The following is an 18,984-nucleotide window of genomic DNA, read 5'->3' as shown; positions in this document are numbered from 1 at the left end:
TAAATATGTAATCTGTAACCAGTGAGTGCTGATGCCTTTGTTTGTTAAAATGCATTGTCTTGATGATCAGGGAGACAGCCTTTTGTGGGTTACCTCCCTACTTTCTGCAAACTAGAATAAAAAATTGAAATACCTCAACTTGGTGTGTGAATTGGTGCTGCACATCAGGGAATGAGCAGCGTGACACAATGGTTCACATCATCATTTTTCTTATTGTGGGAGCAATAATGGGGGAAGACTCCATTATGAGGCTGAGAACTTCTTCCCGGGCTTTGATATGCTGCTGATGTGTTTATTTTCTAAGGCAAGGGTTTGCAGACCTGGGTTTGCAGACTGCCTGTTTTGCCTGGTGACTTGGAAAGCACTCTAGAGCAGATTCATTCAAAGGGACTATATGCTTGATTTACAGTACACATATTTTATAAAGGCAATTTTAAGTGCTTCAAGGGACCAATGGAGGCAATATATCCAACACAAAATGCTTATACAGTGTTTGAGAATGGAAAGTACACAGGAGCCAGACAATTGAAAAAAAAATATTGTGCCCAGTGAAAACTGGTAAAATTGAAATTGTTATAATAAAGATGAAGAAGCAATGGTAGAGGTGGCTCAAACCTCCAAACACATTCAGAAACAAACTCTAAAACTAGGTAAAGAACTGAAGAAGAGATGAGCTATAGAGCATATCCATGGAAATTTCTGTATGCCTTCAGGTTTTGTGAATGTCTTTGCCTGAAAATGTCTACCAGTGACATTGTCTACCTTTTCTGTGTGTTTAATAATGTTGTATGCAACTATTTACAACATTCCTTTGGGGTTTATTTGCTGTAAAGAGAACAGTTTTGACCACAGTACAGTCAAAGAGGGCAGACCAATATATCTGCTTACATGACTAACACCTGTGTGCTGCTAAGTCTTCAAAATACCAAGTTTGGAAACCTCTTTCTGATGTTATCTAACGATATCATTTGAACCAGGTTTACTAAATAACTTCAGTTTAAACACATGCTTTTGGGTATCAATATATGAGCATTTTAAGTCAGTCTCAAAGTCAATAAATAGTTTCAACATGTCTAAATATTTTTCAACACAGCTATTTTGTCTCTGTTGAACCTGGCGAGAGGTACCACTTGGAAAGATTTGTTTTCAAAAGTCCAAAACACCACGCACCTGGACTCCTACTTGCCTAAGCTGTGTGCCCTATAATAGAGATCTGCTCTCTTCACAGGCTCTGTATTTAGCAAACACCCTAATCTTAATTACTGTGTGCAAGGCTGTCTGTTCCAGCATCACAGGTTCCTTCTTTCTGTTATGGAAAAGCTGCCCTCGAGTGTAGGAAAGGGTGCATGGAGGTTGCCATGAATGGAACAGGTTTGGGGTCAGAGGGAGCAGGCTCCTTCATGCACAGACCTAGTCCCTCTACCCTGTTTCTCATTCCTTCTTCTGTATAACTCCACTCAAGTGGGACTATAAGGCATTTTTATGTATACAGCATCTCTTGTGACTGGAGGAGAGGAGGAACGGGACCAAGAACACACAGCCCTTTTTCATGTGATTCCCTATTGAGACTAACATCCTTTAAGTCCTTTCAGCCCTCTCCATCTCATCTGATCATTAATTTATTTGTATTCTACGTCTCTCTCCCAAGATGCTTGATACTGAGCACCTCTTACAAGTTCCTGTGTGGCCGCCAAGCCTGCCGAGGAGTACTGAATGCTTCAAAAGAAAGACAGGACACTACAAGCCTTTGGCAAAATCTTTGCTGCAAATTTAATGGATGGCTGTTATTGCAACTACACTGTGTCCCCAATCTCAGCTGCTGGAGCAGGGGTGCAGATACCAGAGCCTAGAAAAAACAGACAAGAAGTGGAGTTTCCACTTCACAGTCTTGGCACATAGGAGGTGAGACCATTAAGAAGAGACTTTTCCAAGCCCAGTCATAATCTACGTCTCCTTTAAACTGCACAGTAGAGAAGAGCCAGGCTGTCTACTGAACTCTGATTTTTGGGGCTTCTAGTTAAAATGCTCTTTTGCCTGGGGCTAGGGTCATAAGAGTCGGAATGGGAGGCAAATTAGGCTTAAAATCATGTTTTCACCAGTGTTTAATAAAAAATGTGAATGTTCTCTCAGAGGATGCTTGTAACTCATCAGTTAGTCTAGCTTGAAACGATGAATAATAAATAATTTAGTAGATATGCTACAACAAGGATTATAAACATGCAAACTGATATAAACAGCGCCTGATATAGGGAAACACTCAGATGAGCTCTGCCTTTGAGTTTGGAAGTTGAGATTCTTTTTCAATCCTCATGCTTCTACAGAGGCATAAACCCCTGCTATGTACAATGTCTACCAGCAGTTACCATATTGTGGGTTCTTAAATACAGAAATAACAACAAAGATGAAGAAGGACTGCTGAAACTTTGCCCAGTAAAAAACAATTATAAACCAAGAAAACACAAAGAAATTAATTCATAAGCTTTTTCTTTTTTTCTCTGATCTAAGACTGCTGTAACTGATGGCCTGATTTATACCCTCAAACTTAAATACATGTTTGTTTATCCAAGCCACAAACTTGATTGTCTGCTTCAGAGCTGACTTGAAGCTAACCTTAAAGCTGCTTAATAAAGCTTAATAGTAAAACTCAGTCAAATGTTACTGTGTTATTAAAACAGTCTCTGGGTCTTGGGTTATCCTTTCATGCTAAATACTTTTACAAAATCACTGAACCAAAAATATTAGGTGAAACTGACCTCCAATCCATAACCCTTGCTGTGGAAAAAGTGAAAATGCAGACGACTTTTCTCTGCTTCACAGCTTCCTGAAATATACTTTAAAAGCAAATATATGAAAGAGATCGATATAGCTTTTACACATGGGATTGCAGATGTAGCAAAAGGAATCTGATAACTTGTTGAAGAATATCAAACTATATTGCTTAAAAGAGACAGATGTGTGGGAACTGATGAAAACATGACATTAAGGATGTGCTAGCATTTCCATTCACTTACACCCCTCCCATTAAAAGTGCCCTGAGCATGGCATATATTTAGCTACAGTTCCTCTTTTAGTCACTTCAAAGTGGAGGAGAATCTGGGTGTAAACAGCCTCAATAAACGACTTCACCAAGAGAACTTCCTGTTCCTCAGATATGCTTTTCTCACTGTATTTTGTTTCATGTTACCCAAAATTCCTTTTGAAAATACACTTTCTAGATCTTAGTGCTCCCAAGAATTGCCTCAAGCACTCTCTTGCATGAAAATGTAGATTCCGAGTTTGTGGTCCTGGTAGAAGTCAGTAATTACTTGGCTAACATTTTGAGGTGCATCTAATGATTGCACTATGCAATTAAGGAGGATACAATTAATTTAATACTTGGACTTCTTCCATAGCTTGCCATTTCCTAGGGCAACCAATGTTAGTCTAGTCCCACAGAGGAATTTTGCAACTTCCAAACTTCAGGCTGTTCTGCATTATCCCAATAGCCCCTGACTAAGGCATTTTTTGGGCAAAAAACCAGTCATTTCAGGGAATGGAAAACTGGCAGAAGTTTTTTCTGCCAACCAAAGGATATCCTTTTCCAAGAAAGAATTCCCTGTGAGTCTTTCAGATTAATTAGCTTAAGTTTTCCATTGCTGCAACAGGTGAAGGCAGCTATAGATATACTAAGTATGCAGCTGTATTTTTGCCTTACATAGATGGAAAGTGTCCTCTTTCTGGTCTAGGACACTCTAACAAATATCAAAAATCCCCACTTCTAACTGAAATGGACTTGTTTTTGATGTGTCACTGTTTACATAGTAAGTCACACTAGAGTGATGTCTCAGAATTTTCTCTTCAATGTAAATATTTCAGCACATTGCTTACTGTATTTAATTGTTATTCATGCCTTACATAGAGTTGTAATCAAATTGGCTTGAAATGTTTCTTGTAAAATCATTGTATAAACCATATTTCTTAAGTTGGAGCATGTATGAAAATAAACTGATTAATTTTCTGAATTATATGAGTTTATGATAGTATAACAAATCCTTCAGTGTTTTTAACATGATTATATGACACTTATCTGGGAAATTGGGATTATATATCAAGTAATAAAGTTTCTGTAGACACCTAATAAATCACACTGCAAAATAACACAATCTAGATTCTCACCCCAGGACTTAAAATCTCTTTCAGGGATACATTAAATAAGGTTTATGCGTATTTAATTTTTTATGCTTGTATATTTTACATAAAGATTTTTCTGAACTAGGTAGCTCCTGGTGAAAGTAACACAAAATTTATTACATCTTGATAGATATTGGTCCAAAAATTAAAATATTAGATGATCCCAAGTTGCAAATAGTGCCCTTTCTCCTCTTACACCTGTTCCTGATGCAGTAACTTCAGAGCTATCACCTTTCATGGGGAATTCAAGCAATGTCATAAAATGCTACATGATACCTTGTTTTCCTTCAGCACAACTGTCTTTCACTTTGACAAAACTGTGAATGCACGTGTATTTGAAATGCAACAATCCAAATCAGTGGGGCCCAAGCTATGGCTTGCAGACATAACTTGGTCGACCAGAATAATTTCTCTGGTCATGACTTCCTCCTTGCCAATACCATCCCCCACATCTTGGCAACTCACACTCTGTTTAACAGTAAAAAGACCCTGCATGAGTTTACATCTCTCTTCCATCAGGTGGATGTAAAGGAATCCATAGCAAGGAAGACTGCAGGCCAGATAGAGGCACTTTCAGTGAGCCTGCTGTGTGTGGCCTAAAACTCATTACTCCTGACATAGATTAGTCAATGCTGCACTTCCCACCAAAGGATCTTTACAGTAATGGTGGCAGGACTAACAGACATTTAGAAGTACACTGGTGTTATGGTTCTTAATATCAAAGTCCTGCTTCTCCCTCCCAAACAGCAATTCAGGAAAAACTATGGCAAGTTGTCAGGAGCTTCAGAATTATTTTAGGTCCTGATTTGTGGCTTAATGTATCCTACTCCCCATCTTCAGGGTCCCTATTCACTGTGGACCAGTTGCATGGATTTAAATGAGTCATGCCTTTCATTTCAGTAAGATGACTCACATGTTCAGTTGGGTGTGTTTGCATGATAATAGCCCTTCAAATAAAAAATGAGACAGAAGAATCATAGTTTCAAAACACAAAATAGCGTTTCTCAGCTGCTTGTGCCAGGACAAGGAAACATCCTCAGCCTATATTGCAGGCCACTACATTCTATATAATTGTGAGAGCATCTTTCTACAGAAACACCTTTTCTTGAAGCAGAGCACTACTCCAGCTGTTACCCTGTGCCTCTCAGGTTTTACATGTATTTATTGAGAAAGACCAAAATTAAATATTAAGATAGGTAAGAAATCAGTTCAAATTACAGATGAGATAATGAAAATCTAAGTAAGTAGATCCATCTAAGGAAGTGTAGGAGCAGTATTAGTTGATGTAATGCAATAATTTAAACCCATATGAGCTAAACCTATAATTCTTATTCATATTACTTCAAGTAATTTCCAGAAGTAACAAAAGTAACAGTTGTGCTTTTTAAAAGAACAGGTTAGACAGCATTTGCTGCAAATTATTCACTAAGTCAACTATCTACCTGGGGAAAAAGGAAAAACAAACAAAAAAGCACTATCTTTTTTGGAGAACAAAGTGTTTGTCCAGGAACTGTGTGCTCAAGAGCTTGCCTAGTTTTGTAAGAGTAGTGATTGGAAAGATAATTGCTTTTCCCTACACATCTTGCCTTGCTTGTATCATTGCAACTGCATCATCCATGCTACAGGAATATCCTATGATTCACTAACTAGTAAGTCTGAAAGGCAGACAATTTTGTCCGGCATTTTGTCTAGCAATGCGCCAATTTGGCACATTTCCAAGGGTGTGTGAGGTTGTTGCTTTTCCCTTCAGATGGTAAGAGCGTGCTGGGAAGGCTCGGAGGAGCCAGCTGACACTGCCTCTCATCTCTGTAGCTGTATCCGCTGCGCATGAGGGAGCAGCTACCAGCTCCACCCAAGTCTTGCTGAATTCCTGCGGCCTCTCTTGGATGTTTATCCAAAGATGCTCCATGACCATGGTCTGTGTCACTCAAAACCTGACTATTTGTTGCCTTTCCTTCCTGAGCTATTGCTCCAGGGAACAGAAGAATGCCAGGATTAGCTATTTTTGGGAGCCCAGGTGATGGATAAGGTCAAGGAGATTCAGCCTGTATATTCCTAGGGACTGGAAAAGCATGTCCACTAACTAGTTTTTGTTGTTGTTGTTGTTTGGTTTTTTTTTTTTAATAGGTTAGAGTGTAATATCAAAATTGTCACTTCGATAGACCTTTATGTTCTTAGATAGACCCTTATGTTCAGACTCTCTTGTGGTCACTTTTCAAGTACATTTTCTGTGATTATAAATACAGAACCCTGCAGCTTTTAGAGTGACAGCCAGAAATTCATTCCAGCTCAGAGTACAAGATTCTGCACTTTAAATACAGCAACGGAGGGGCAGTGTAAAGCTGTAACTCTCTTAGACATTTCCACCCAGACTTTTTCCTGTTTTATGAAAGTCATCGCATTGAACAAAAGTATACACAAGCTGAATCCACATCAAAGACATATGTGCTCTTAGTATAAGTCCAGAAATTAGTATTTTGTCTTCTTCTTCTACCAAACTTCCAGCTGCCCGCTTGCTGAAATGCCTTACTGAATGGACAAGCATGCCCATCATCCTTTACAAGCTCTAGTGCAGGGTTTTGTTGACATTATTATTATTACAATTCTGGATGTGCACCCTGCCTGTGCTTGCATGCATGCAAAGAGTGAAGACAAAATCAAATGGTCACACTCAGATACAGGTAACAGCAAGAAAGCAGGTTATCCTGGAGACATTTATCTGCAATTTCCCCGCTGTACAGAGTTTTTATTCTGCTATTGGCTCTCAAAGATATCTGTCATTTTCTTAGGCTGATTTACTGGATTACCCATATAATATTGTTTCTACCATTGTATTTTGCAAGTGCATAATTGCGGTACTTAAAGATATGTTCTTAATTTTGATATCTGTTTGTTTGTTTCCAATCACCCTTTAACCTTTACAACCTACATGTATTCTCGTTTCACACACGCTTGCAAATTTCCCACCAGGGAAGTACAACTCCGCTGGAGCACGTTGTATGCGTAAGCGTTGTAAAGAAAACAAACCCTTTCTGCACATTCCCATTAGTAACACCAGAGCAAAAGCTAACTAAAAAAACACCTAGGAAGCCATCGAGCCTCAGCGATGCTCGCGAGAAAAAAACACGCCTCTAAATGGAGCTCTCACTCTATCTCCAGGCTTTCTTTCCTTCTGGCAATGCCACAAAACTCAACCTCAAACCGTCCCAAAGTGGGTCCGAGCCTTCAGGCATGTGAGCCACGCTGACCTGGCGTGGAGGCGCCGCGGAGCCCGGGCGCATCGGGTGTCGCCCCTTGGCTCAAACCACGGTCGCTGATCGGGGAAGGCTCACTGCCAGCGACGGGAAAGCCGGGGTGTTTACGGTACAAAGCCCTCACGTAAGAGAGGGAGACATGTCAAGGGAGCGCAAGAGTACCAGAACAGTAAGCAATGCTTGAACCCCGCGCTCCCCTGACGGAAAACAACCCGCTCTGCTGCACGGCTCCCTTCAAACCCTGCGGGTTACAGCTCTGCCAGATATGCGGGCAGCTGCCACCGAGGCCGATGGGGTGTGCAGCAGGGGCGGCCCGGGCGAGGCGGGCGGCGGGGCCGCGCTGGGGCACACCCGGCCGGCGCGGCGCTCCTGGGGCGGGGCGGGAGGCGGAGCCTTGGCGCCGCCGCCGAGCCCCGCAGCGGGGCCGGGCGCCGCTGCCGCCGGAGCTTCGCCTCGCCTCCTCCCTCCTGGGCTTGCCACATCGGCACCCCCGATCCGAGAAGTCGCTTCCCGGAGCGGAGCGGGAGCCCAGCGCGGGGAGATGGAGCCCCGGTGCTGCCGCCGCCGCCGCCCCCCGGGACTCGTGCTCCGCCAGGGCCGCTGCTGCCACTGCCGGGACGGAGAGAGCGGCCCCGCCGCCGTCTAACGCCGCAGCCCCGGCGGCGCGGCCGAGGCGGGAGGCGGTGCGGAGGCCGCCCCGGCCCCTCCGCCCGCCGGGCGGCGGCGAAGCGCGGCCCCCTCCTCCCGGCCCTCCCCGCCGTCGCTTCCCCGCCCCCGCCCGGCCCTTGGCCGGGCTCGGCAGCCGGGCCATGGCGGGGCGATGAGGGAACGGCCGCCCCTGCCCGCAGGCTTCGTGGGGAGGCGGGGAGCGAAGGGGCTGCGCGGCTCGGCGGCGCTGGAGCCGGGCGGCGGGGCGGGGGGATGCTGGGCGCGGGGGCCGCGGCGCTGCAGCTCCTCTCCCGGGCCGTGAAGCAGGCGGCGGCGCAGGGCGCCCGGCAGGACCTGGGCCGCTGGCTGTCCCGAGCCGCCGGGACCGCGGCGGGAGGCGGCGGCAGCGGAGACACCATCGGCTTCGTCCCGGCGGAGGCGGCGGGGGCCGGCGGGCTGCTACTGGGGCCCTGCGCGGACCAGGACGGGCTGCCGCCCGCGGAGCTGCTGCTCTGCCAGCTGCCCGAGCCGGGCGGCGGCGGGCATGGGCTGGCCGAGGCCCGGGGCTGGCGCTGCTCTTGCTGCCTGCTGGGCACCTGCTGGTGCAAGAGCTGCCTCAGCCTGTGCGTCCTGGCTGCCTTCTGCTTCGCCTCGCTGGCCCTGGTGCGCCAGTACCTGCGGGAGCTGCTGCTCTGGGCCGAGAGCCTGGACAGCCTGGCCGGCGTGCTGCTCTTCACCGTGGGCTTCATCGTCGTGTCCTTCCCGTGCGGCTGGGGCTACATCCTGCTCAACGTGGCCGCCGGCTACCTCTACGGCTTCGTGCTGGGCATGGGGCTGATGGTGTTCGGCGTCCTCGTCGGCACCTTTGTCGCCCACGTGGCCTGCAAGCGGCTGTTGGCCCGCTGGGCACGGGCCAGGATCCAGGGCAGCGGGACGCTCAGTGCCATCGTCCGTGTCGTGGAGGGTGGCAGCGGCCTCAAGGTGGTGTTTCTGTCGCGGCTGACGCTGATCCCCTTCGGGCTGCAGAACGCCGTCTTCGCGGTGAGTCCCTGCCTGGGCTGTGCGGCCAAGGAAGACAGGTGCTGGAAGGATGTCTTTCGGTACAGTTATTGTCTTTCGTTGCTGTTATTGGTAGAGGTTGCCTCCTTTTCTGGGATCAAGCGATGGTTTCTGTCTTTTAACAACAACCCTCTCTGCCTGCTCTTCTGTGCACGCAGAGATTCTTGAGATGCCTTGCTCACTGGCGTTGCGTTAGAGTTGCTCTCTTGTCCTTCAAAACTGTATTCTGGTGTTAGACTCACCAAGGTGCCACATCTGTGGAGAACTCAACAGTTATGATGTGTCTCTGCTTTTAAAGTGATCCACTTTTAAAACATGGCAAGAGTTGAGGAAAACTCTTGCCAGATCTTCCTAAACTACTTAATTAAGTAATCATATTGGAAAAAAAAGAAGTGGACAGATTAAAATTCTTTCTCGGTGTGGTTGGTGTTTGTACCATGCATCTGGCAAATCCATACAGGATGTTAAGTCCATGCGCACAAGACAGGTTGCAGGTTTTGGGCAGGGCAGTATGTAGCCTGAGACCTGAAAAAGGACTGTACTCGGGAGTAACTGAAAGTTAGTTTAAACTTGAGTCTGGAAAAGGGTTAGTCTTGCTTTTCTTTCTACTTTCAGGTGAAGATTGGTACATTCGTTTGGTCTCTGATCATCTTAATGGAAAAAAATAAAGAAAAACATGGAGGGTGGTTTGTTTGAGTATTGTCGTGCTGTTGATGATAATTTCAGACCCTCCTTTCTTCCTGAGTACTTTGTCTGAAGGATCTGGTTTTGGCTGTGTTAAGCCTCAGTTGTATCTACTAACTTGGTGAAGTCAAAACAAAGCAAACTGGATTGTGAAATACTTTAAATGTTATCAGTAACTTGTGTTTTCTTTAACATAAGTGACTGTCTAAACATGTTTTGGTCTGCTGCTTTCTTATAGCCCACCCTGTCTGCAGTCCTGATCCTGTACCCTTCTGAAGCATTTGCTTAATTTTGACAGAATCAAATTGGCTGCAATTAGTAGGTCAATGAATACCAAATTTGTTTTTTAAGTAAAATTTAATCCATGCAATTTTGGGGTGTAACATCCACACCAAATATTTTAAATTGCTGGATATAAAACTGTGTGTACTGGAGCATTCATCTCCAGAGCTGTAATCTCTATCCATAAGAACTGTAGCAACTTGTAATTTCTTTTTAAGAAATCCTTTAACCGTTTTCTTGTTAAGAATGAGAAACTCAACAGCTGAACCTTTGCTGTTTTATTTGTTAACCTATATTACTGCAGGCGTATACCACCTACATTATTACTGAAGAGGCTTAGACCTGTCCAGCTGGGAGAGCAGAGTCCCTCCTGGAGCCCAAGGTCCAGGTGCAGATGAAGCTTCTGCTGTGCCGTGACCCTCCTAAAGCAGGGAGAGCTGTTGTGCTCTGGTTGTTCACAGCTTTGGGAAGTCACTTGCAGTAGTCAGCAGATGATATAGAGTAGTATCGGATCTGAATGACAGATCAGAGAATTACCAAGTTAAAATTATTTCCTTCCTGGCATAACCCTTCTGTTGGAAACACGATTCAGCAGAGTATTCGGGCCAGTTCAGTATTAAAATGATGCTGTAAATCATTGTGGTTTGTATTCTCCATATTCTGCAGGCTAAATAATTTTCTTTCCAATTGGATGGTTTCAGTGTTAAAATAATAGATAGGAAATGAGATGAAACCAGATGCTTGAGTTATGCCAAGTAACTTGGATTTTTTTGCTAATTTTAGTTTGGTTATGTTTATTACTCCTGATTTACTACTTTATAGCATAGTCAAATAATGCACAGTGTATACTCAATTTTTCACTGAGAACATTTAATATGAGCTAGTAGATCACCAAAAAGTGATGCATACAAATCTAGGAATTCGAGACATTTTCTCATTTTGAGTCAAATTTAAGTTATATAAAAAATACAGTTTTCTGCCTACACAGACCAAGCTGTCATTTCCTTGAAATCTTACTTATTTGAAAACTTAGCATTCATTTTAAGTTTAAAATGCATTTCCCCATGCTAGCAACTTCAGCAGTGAATTTTAAGAGGATTCATTTTTAAGCAACAGTGAACTTAAGAAAAAGTACACATCTTTAACTTTCCAGTGGTCTGGTCTATGCATGTTTCCTATGTGGATATTTTTAAGTAAACTGGAGATACCGAGAACACTTAAATGAGAGAGAAGGAAGGAAGTGACACATGTGGTTCAGGGAAAGGCATAACCTTGATGTGAGCAGGGTCATCTGCAGGGCTGGGATTAAATGATTTCTACAAGCACTTGTTCGGTGGCATGTACCATCTGCTGAAGGCTTTCCTGAGGTTGACTTGTAGGGGTTGTAGAGAAAGATGGAAGAGCTTCTTAGGATTTGATTAGTGAGGGAATCATATCAATTGAAACAGCACAAGAAGAAAATTAACACAAATTCCAGCCAGACATGGAAGATCTTGCTTCTTGAAAGGTCGTTCTGCTGGTAGTAGAGGGGTGAGGTAATGCATTTGCTTGCCTTTCTGGAATATAGCACTTGCTAACTGAAAGTATGTTTGTATTTCTCTTTTAAGTTTTGCTTAATTGTCACTCCTGATGCCAGAGTGGCCTGGGCTTCTGGGTTGGGTTTGAAAGCTTTTATTGGTGGGTTTGCCCATGCACAGCTCTCTCACCTTACCAGCTCTGGAGTGTTTTGAAGGCAGGTCTGTAAGGAGGCCTGGTATGCAGGTTATCATCTCCTTCCCTGTCACTCCTGATGCCAGAGTGGCCTGGGCTGCTAGGGTGGGTTTGAAAGCTCTTATTGGTGTGTTTGCCCATGCACAGCTCTCTCACCTTACCAGCTCTGGAGTGTTTTGAAGGCAGGTCTGTAAGGAGGCCTGGTATGCAGGTTATCATCTCCTTCCCACATGTTTGTTCTTGGAGTGAGATTTGTGCAGCCTGGTTATTTGTAGTGCCACATGTAGGTTAGATGGGATTTCATACTTCCCCTCCCGTCTTTAAGGGGAATATTGCATGAAAGAAATAATCTGATTAAAAAATCTGAGTGTTCAAGTGTGCCCCTCTGGGTTCAAAAATGCATACAATGAAGTCAGAGTTGAAGACATTGTACCTGCTTTGCAAGAACATGCATACTGCCTCCTCTGCTTGTTGGAAAGTTGGCAGCTGGTTTGGTTTTTATATTACTGTGATTTTTGTAGGTGGTGGTGTTGACTATTTATTTGGGGGCCAGGAAGAAGTGTTTCTAGGGGTTTTTGTTTTGGGCTTTTTTTTTGAGGAAAAAGCACCAGAGTTATCCTTTGCCCTTGGTCACTAAGCCTACCTGATCTGAAACACAGGAATTTTTAAAGTGAGGGAAGAGAGGTTGTGCTGCAATCCCTAAATGCATGGGAGCCCCCAGCAAAGTCTTGACAGAAGCATTTATTCCTTGACAGTGCTGAACCAAAGGTGTCAGCTGCAAAAAATGCACAAGAGTCCCATGGGACAAAACCCAATGCAAGGCTTAATGGGAGGGGGGTTGGTTCTGGCTGTTGTTATCAGTGTAATTAGGTAGTTCTTAATTGTATTTGAATACAATTTAAATGTGTTTCTGTTATGGCCCATAACACAATTGCATCCATCCTTGGTTTGGGATTTCAGGGTTACTTTTTGCTGGCTTGAGCTTCCACCAGAAACAGAGCCCTGGTAGGCTCTGTTAGGCAGTCTGGCCATGCAGGTACCAGTTTGGCAGATTCATAGAACCGGTAAGTTCCTGGAAAGAAAAGTATGGAAAGCTGTAAGATTTATTGATGATTTCTCAAGTTTCTTAGGCAGGGATGCTGCCCACTTCCTGTGCATTCTGGGGAAAGAGATACAACTGTAGCTCTAAACCTACAGTTCAGTTAAAAGGACATCTCAAAAATTTTTTCACCCTCTCCTTAGCTTTCTTTGCAGTGGGAAACACAAGCTGCAATTAAGCGTATCCACTGGGGCAGTCTTCCCTTCATTTGGGAACAATCTCTTTCATTACTCAGGAGGTCCAGTTGTTTCAGGACTCATCCAGGTGTGCAGACATGTTGCTCTGCAACTGAAGTGTCCTTCATACATCTACAGAAATGAGAGAGGTGCCAGGAGTGTTAAAGCAATCTTTGGGAAGTTTCCCAGCTCCATTAGATGTAATGATAGTGTCCTACTTAGCAAATCTTGCCTCTGCATTAGTATTTCAGAAACTTTTAATAGCAGCTCCTTCATTCCCTTGGCAATATGGGAACTTTGGACTATGCATTCTTATTACATGGCCCAGATTACAACAATGCTTAAAAAGGTCTTTTGAAAGTAGTGGTCAAATGTGAAGTTCTGACATAATTATATAATCCTTTTTCATTATAAATCTAAATTAATCTTGTCTAGAGAAGGAAATACAATATTTGTGGTGCTGGTATATATTTCAGTCTGTGGGAAGTATAATATGCAGTGTGAAGTTTGGAAATGGCTTATTGGATCTTGTTCCAGTGAATTATTTTTAATCTTTATGCTTCATTGCATTCTGTTCCTCCATTGCCCTTCCTCCCAAAAACTTTCCACTGATGGTGGTTAGAGCTCTGAGAATTCAGCACTGTGACTTTCACAGTAACTGAAGTTTATTTTAAGAATAGCATCATGAAATGAGTAACGTTGCTGCTATTCTTTGGTCTTCAACATTGTACAAAACTGGCAAGGTCAATAATTTCCATGTAGACTCTCAGTGTTAGAGCTGTTCTTAATTAGATCAACTGAATTATCTGGAAAATTTGTTGGACTGCTTGTTTTCAAAATCATTATTTTCATACTCATTTTTAATCCAGTTTCCTCTTGTTTTCTTTTTTCTTGTGTAAATATCTTTTGATCTCATGACACTTGCCTTTAGTATTTCCTGATGGCTGCTGATACTAATCTATCTGGTACTGTGTACTTTGTTCCTGTGTAAGCTTGTACGTCCACCTATTGACGCAGAACAGAAACTTCACAGCAAAGAGAAGAAAATACCAAACTAGTCTTAGTGTTTTCTCTTGAAAATAACAGAGAAATTAATAAAACCTACAGCTATGTGTACTGTTTTGTTCACTAATTGAAGTGAGATGCAAAACAGCTTTGGTAGACAATCTTAATGATACTCGTATATATCAGTATATATATATAGACGGGTATTGCTTGTGGGGATCACTGAAAGACATGTGTATCTTAATAAGCTCATAACTTGCCCAGCACATACAATTTGTATCTGCCATTCTGGTTACCTGCATCCTATTTAAAACAGTGACATTTTGAACAATTACCTTTTGTATTATTTGCCATATACGTAAAATGCAAACCAGATATTTTTGTGTTAGGCTTTCACATTCGATAAAATAATATCTTCTCACAAGTAAATTCTCATTAATCCAAGGACTCTGTTCACCAGGTAAAAATAAATATCTTCAGTGAACAGTGTAATTGCCCCCGTAGTTACTTGACTGTGGCACAGAGATGTTGTGTAATGTAAGGTGAAAAGAAATCAAACCTAGTAACTTAAAAAAGGCCACATGGAAACTAGATACATACTCTGTATCATTCTACTATCTTCTCTTTGTGCATGAATCAAAGTTTCAGTGAAGGAATATAGGATATGCTTTCATGATTTTGCAGGGATGGTTGTGGGAAGTGGTAGTCTGGTTGTTTGTACACATAGATTGTGTTCGGAGCTGCTTTTGATTTTTTACTCTTTCTTTTTACTCAGATTACAGATTTATCACTACCCAACTACCTGATGGCTTCTTCACTTGGGCTGCTTCCTACGCAGCTCCTGAACTCGTACTTGGGCACTACCTTGCGCACCATGGAGGACGTGATTGCAGAACAAAGTGTTAGTGGCTATTTTGTATTTGGTTTACAGGTCAGTTAAAATAACTGCTTTCATAGACCTGGATAACAGTACTGTCTCTCTGTGATTTCTGTTGACTGCTAGATACCCAGAAAAATAGGCACCCCGTGTACTGACTTCTTTAGATTTTGTTTTATGCTCTGAGAAAAGTGTAATTCTCTTACACCTCACCATAACATAAAGCAGAACTTACACAGTGTTCTCTTTTTCTGGTTCGAGGGAAAAGAAGTGTGTAGTTTGTGTTAAGAAACAAACTAACTTTCCCAGACAGCAGGAAAGAGCTCTCCTTTACTTTTGATTAGTTTTTTTTAGCTAGCTGAGGCAGAGAAATTCCCCAGATTATGGCTTTTCTTTTTCTTGGAACTGATTGGCTCTGCTCTGGACTGAAAATTCAGAAAAACACTTGCCTTCTAGAGTAATCTGCTGAATTTTAGACTTGTCAAACCACCCCTACACAAAAGCTTGTGTGTAGATCCAGGACTTGTGCGCTGTTCACTGTTAGCGCTCAGCATACCCCTTTTGCATAGATATTCAGGATATTAAAAATGCTGTAGAGTACTATTTCCCTAATGCCTAAATCAGAATATCCTAATTTTACAAGTGAGTAAATTAATGAGAAGTATATCAAGTACCTTTACATGACCTTAGCTCTTGAAATAATTTATCAGTAAATTTTGGGTGTAAGCCTTAAGTGTGAGAACATTATGAGCATAGAGGTTATGGGTATTTCTGAATTATATTATATATTAAAACCTCATCTGATGGTGGCAGTACTTCAAGCTGTGTTTGACTAACAGTTACCATGGTTTGCAGACTTTCAGTAGGTACTGCAGTAATTTCCGTTTCTCTGTTTTCACAGTCCTAAAGCTGATGTTTAACAGTGCTAACATAGAAAACTAAGTCTAGGACCATTTTAAACATACCTTCCTCCCTTGCCCTGAAATTTGTGCACTCTTAAATAGAACTATTTCTACTGAATAGAAATAGAAGCTATATAATTTATAGCTTTTGTGAAACATGGTTAAAATACCTTTGTAAGGGTGGCATAGACAGTCTTGATAGATCAAAGAGAAAATAAATGTTTTTTTGATCAGCTATTATTTTAGTCTTGAAATGTTATTTTCAGGGTAGTAGTTTTTAGTGGCCTTTTCCTTTTTTCCCCCCATTTATATATATTTTTTTTAATTGACTCCTTTGTAGATTATATAGGTCATAACATAAGTGTTGCTCAGCTAAGTGGTAGCTGGGTAGCCTGAATGTTTTAAAAGGAGTACTAACCTCCTTGAGACCAGTCCTTGGGATGTGACTGAATAACTGAAGCGGAGGCCTTTAGTGGAGAAATTTTTTGCATTCTCCCACTGTCTCTCAGGCGTCTGCCGAGTGCTTTGCGTGGATGAGCTTTGATGGGACTTTGATTTAGTAAATAGCTCTGAAAATCTTTCACATTTTGTGGTTGTCTATGTATATATATTTTTAAATTATTTATCTGGGGAACTAGGTTACTGGTAGCAATATTTCTAAACCAGAGCAAATTTAAATATTTGGGTAAGCTTCTAGAATAGAAATTTTCCTATCTATTCAAAAATTAGTGTGTATAATATCATTGTGAATCTTACATTAGCCAGCTTTTGAAATGTGTAACATAAATTGGTGAGGAACATCATTTTCACCGCAAGCGTAGTCAAGCACTGGAGCAGAGTGACCAAAGAAGTGGTGAAATCTCTATCCTTTTACAGTTTTCAAGACCTGACTGGACAAAAGTTCTGTTCTGATCTTACAGCCAGCCCTGCTCTGAGCAGCTCTTGGCGTAGAGACTGCCAGGGTGCCTTCCAGCTGCAGTTGCCCTGTGCTCATACTTGTCATACTTGTCAGTTGTCTTAGTGATATTCTAGCACTGTCTGCCATGCTGATAGGTGTGTTAAGCAATAGTCCTCAATGTTAAAGAAAACAGCCCACGGTTAGTAATGAAGTTCAGGTTTTAGACTCAGAATTCTCGGTTCTTTCGAAAGTAATATAATTTCTTTGCCTTTTGAAAGGAAGCTGCACATTCCAGCTAATTAATGTTCTTTTAAAAAGGCAGAGGAGCTTGCTTCTTTCAAAGCGATTCTCACTATGAGACACCTTGATTTTTATTTGAAGATTTTATGTTTGTGGTTTTTTTTCCCTAAGAAGGATCTCAGCTAAATACTTGACTGGTGTTTTACTGAAGAAAGAAGGTGTAAGGATTGCTTTATAACAAGTATATGGAGTTCAACAGAAAGAAAGAAACTTATCTTTTCAATTGATATAAATATTTTAAGTTCTGAGTGATGTCTATGTTCTGATATGCTGGTTACATTGTTAGCTTATGTAGGTTTAGAGCTACTCAGGGGCTAAGTTTATCTCCCTTGCAGTGTCTTGCCTGTGAAGCTTTGAGTCAACACTTGTCTTCATGAATCTTTGCATTGACAACTTTTTGTTTCATTCAGATCAGTTGCTTTGTATTCATTCCCACGGCCTGTGGAGCCTACAACACTCTTGTTTTATTTGCAGATTGTCATAAGCATAGGACTCTCGTTTTATGTCGTTCACCGGGCTCAAGTGGAACTCAATGCAGCGATTGTAGCGTGTGAAATGGAAATGAAGACATCGCTTGTTAAAGACACTCAGCCAAGCATCAATGGCTCAACCACATACTGCAACAAGAGGACAGTAGCGTTCTCTGGAGGGGGTGTCAATATTGTGTGATTTCAAGTATTAATGACTAAGTAAGGTTTTGTGAACCTAAGCTAGAAATATCTTGAACCTTGCCTAGAAATATCTATGGACGATTGAAATGGATCTTAAAAAAATTACAGGTGATTACAGGTTGTACTGTGGCACAAACCAACTGACCAGCTCTTTAATTGCACATGGGGTGACTTCTAGCAAGACAAGGAAGATGGCAAAGTAACTTAAGATGTAAATGCAAATTTGGCTGCACCTTTGGTCATTTATTATGCCTGTCATGGCCTGTAATCTGCACTTTAAGTAGGTTTTTTTTCCTTTGCTCCTATAAACTGAGAAATGCTTCTATAAACAAAAAAGTAGCACAGAGGTAAATATTTTTCTGCTTAGCATTATTTATAAGGCTAAATAATTATATACATTAGAATTTTATTACTGATAGAGGTGAATGAGAAAGTATACAATTCAATGTATGTTATTCTTGAATGTGCTTTTGGTTTGGAATTGCTTCCAGAACTTGGAGTGTATTATTTAGCTAATGATGGGACCATTTGGCTTTTTCTTCATTTTTGATTTTAAAAAAAATAGAACCCTATATAAAGTTTTGGTTGAATGTATTTTTCTAAGTCATTACAAATGTTGCAGAGCCATGCAAATATATTCACACAAGCTTAAATCCTACATTGTGGGACTGAAGTGCTCTTAAATTACATTTTAAGTTACACTGTGTAATATGCAAAGTACAAGGGAAAATGCCGAAGTTAGATTGCAATGAGTATTTGAATGACACTTAATTGGTTTTGCCACCTTGGTGATTGTAACAAAGGGCTGTTCCACATTAGTCCTATATATGATATTTTTAATTGTTAAAAGGATGAAGTTTTTCAGCTCACATGACTGCATGTTGTAAGGCTTCTAGAGCAGGGAGCTAAATCTCTGCTCTAAACAGAATGATGGGTTATTAGCAGTACTCATTTTACAAGAAGGTGGCCTTTATTTTGTAAGTGAATCCCCTCTCCCTTTAAAAAGCTTTAAAAATTCACTTTGGTTGGCACATCTTTTGTACTAGTTTTACATTTTTTAAAAGATGCAATCTATTACAAATTTCATTAGAGCGAAGAAACGAAAACTAGAGGTTCTCCTTGGAAAAAGAAATAATCCAGTAATGGAGAGGACAGCAATGTCTCTGAGACTCAGGAATTCTGACTCCATTTTTGCAAGACAACACTATATTGGATACTGCTCCTTTTACGCCTGCTGTGGACTGTTTTT

General features: G+C 41.8%; 1 protein-coding gene and 1 pseudogene across 1 annotated transcript; both read left to right on the top strand.

Moving 5' to 3' along the window:
* The first annotated feature begins 7,689 nt into the window (after nucleotides 1-7,689).
* On the top strand, nucleotides 7,690-8,276 carry LOC119696968 (annotated as a pseudogene).
* On the top strand, nucleotides 8,175-18,307 carry TMEM64 (transmembrane protein 64). Its single transcript, XM_038128921.1, has 3 exons — nucleotides 8,175-9,113; nucleotides 14,863-15,018; nucleotides 17,539-18,307. Exons 1-3 carry the CDS (start codon nucleotides 8,346-8,348, stop codon nucleotides 17,731-17,733), a joined length of 1,119 nt encoding a protein of 372 aa, XP_037984849.1. The 5' UTR covers nucleotides 8,175-8,345; the 3' UTR covers nucleotides 17,734-18,307.
* The last annotated feature ends 677 nt before the right edge of the window (nucleotides 18,308-18,984 follow it).

This window comes from Motacilla alba, chromosome 2, assembly GCF_015832195.1.
Source record: "Motacilla alba alba isolate MOTALB_02 chromosome 2, Motacilla_alba_V1.0_pri, whole genome shotgun sequence".
NCBI lineage: Eukaryota > Metazoa > Chordata > Aves > Passeriformes > Motacillidae > Motacilla > Motacilla alba.
The sequence above is the reverse complement of the archived record's forward strand: the minus strand, read 5'-3'. Positions and strand labels throughout refer to the sequence as shown.

What these genes read in the sequence shown, in the direction of transcription:
- TMEM64 (XM_038128921.1), top strand. Translation starts at nt 8,346, where the DNA reads ATGCTGGGCGCGGGGGCCGCGGCGCTGCAGCTCCTCTCCCGGGCCGTG. An exon ending in TGCAGAACGCCGTCTTCGCG is followed by an intron (nt 9,114 to 14,862) that starts GTGAGTCCCTGC and finishes CTTTTTACTCAG; the next exon opens with ATTACAGATTTATCACTACC. An exon ending in ATTTTGTATTTGGTTTACAG is followed by an intron (nt 15,019 to 17,538) that starts GTCAGTTAAAAT and finishes TTTTATTTGCAG; the next exon opens with ATTGTCATAAGCATAGGACT.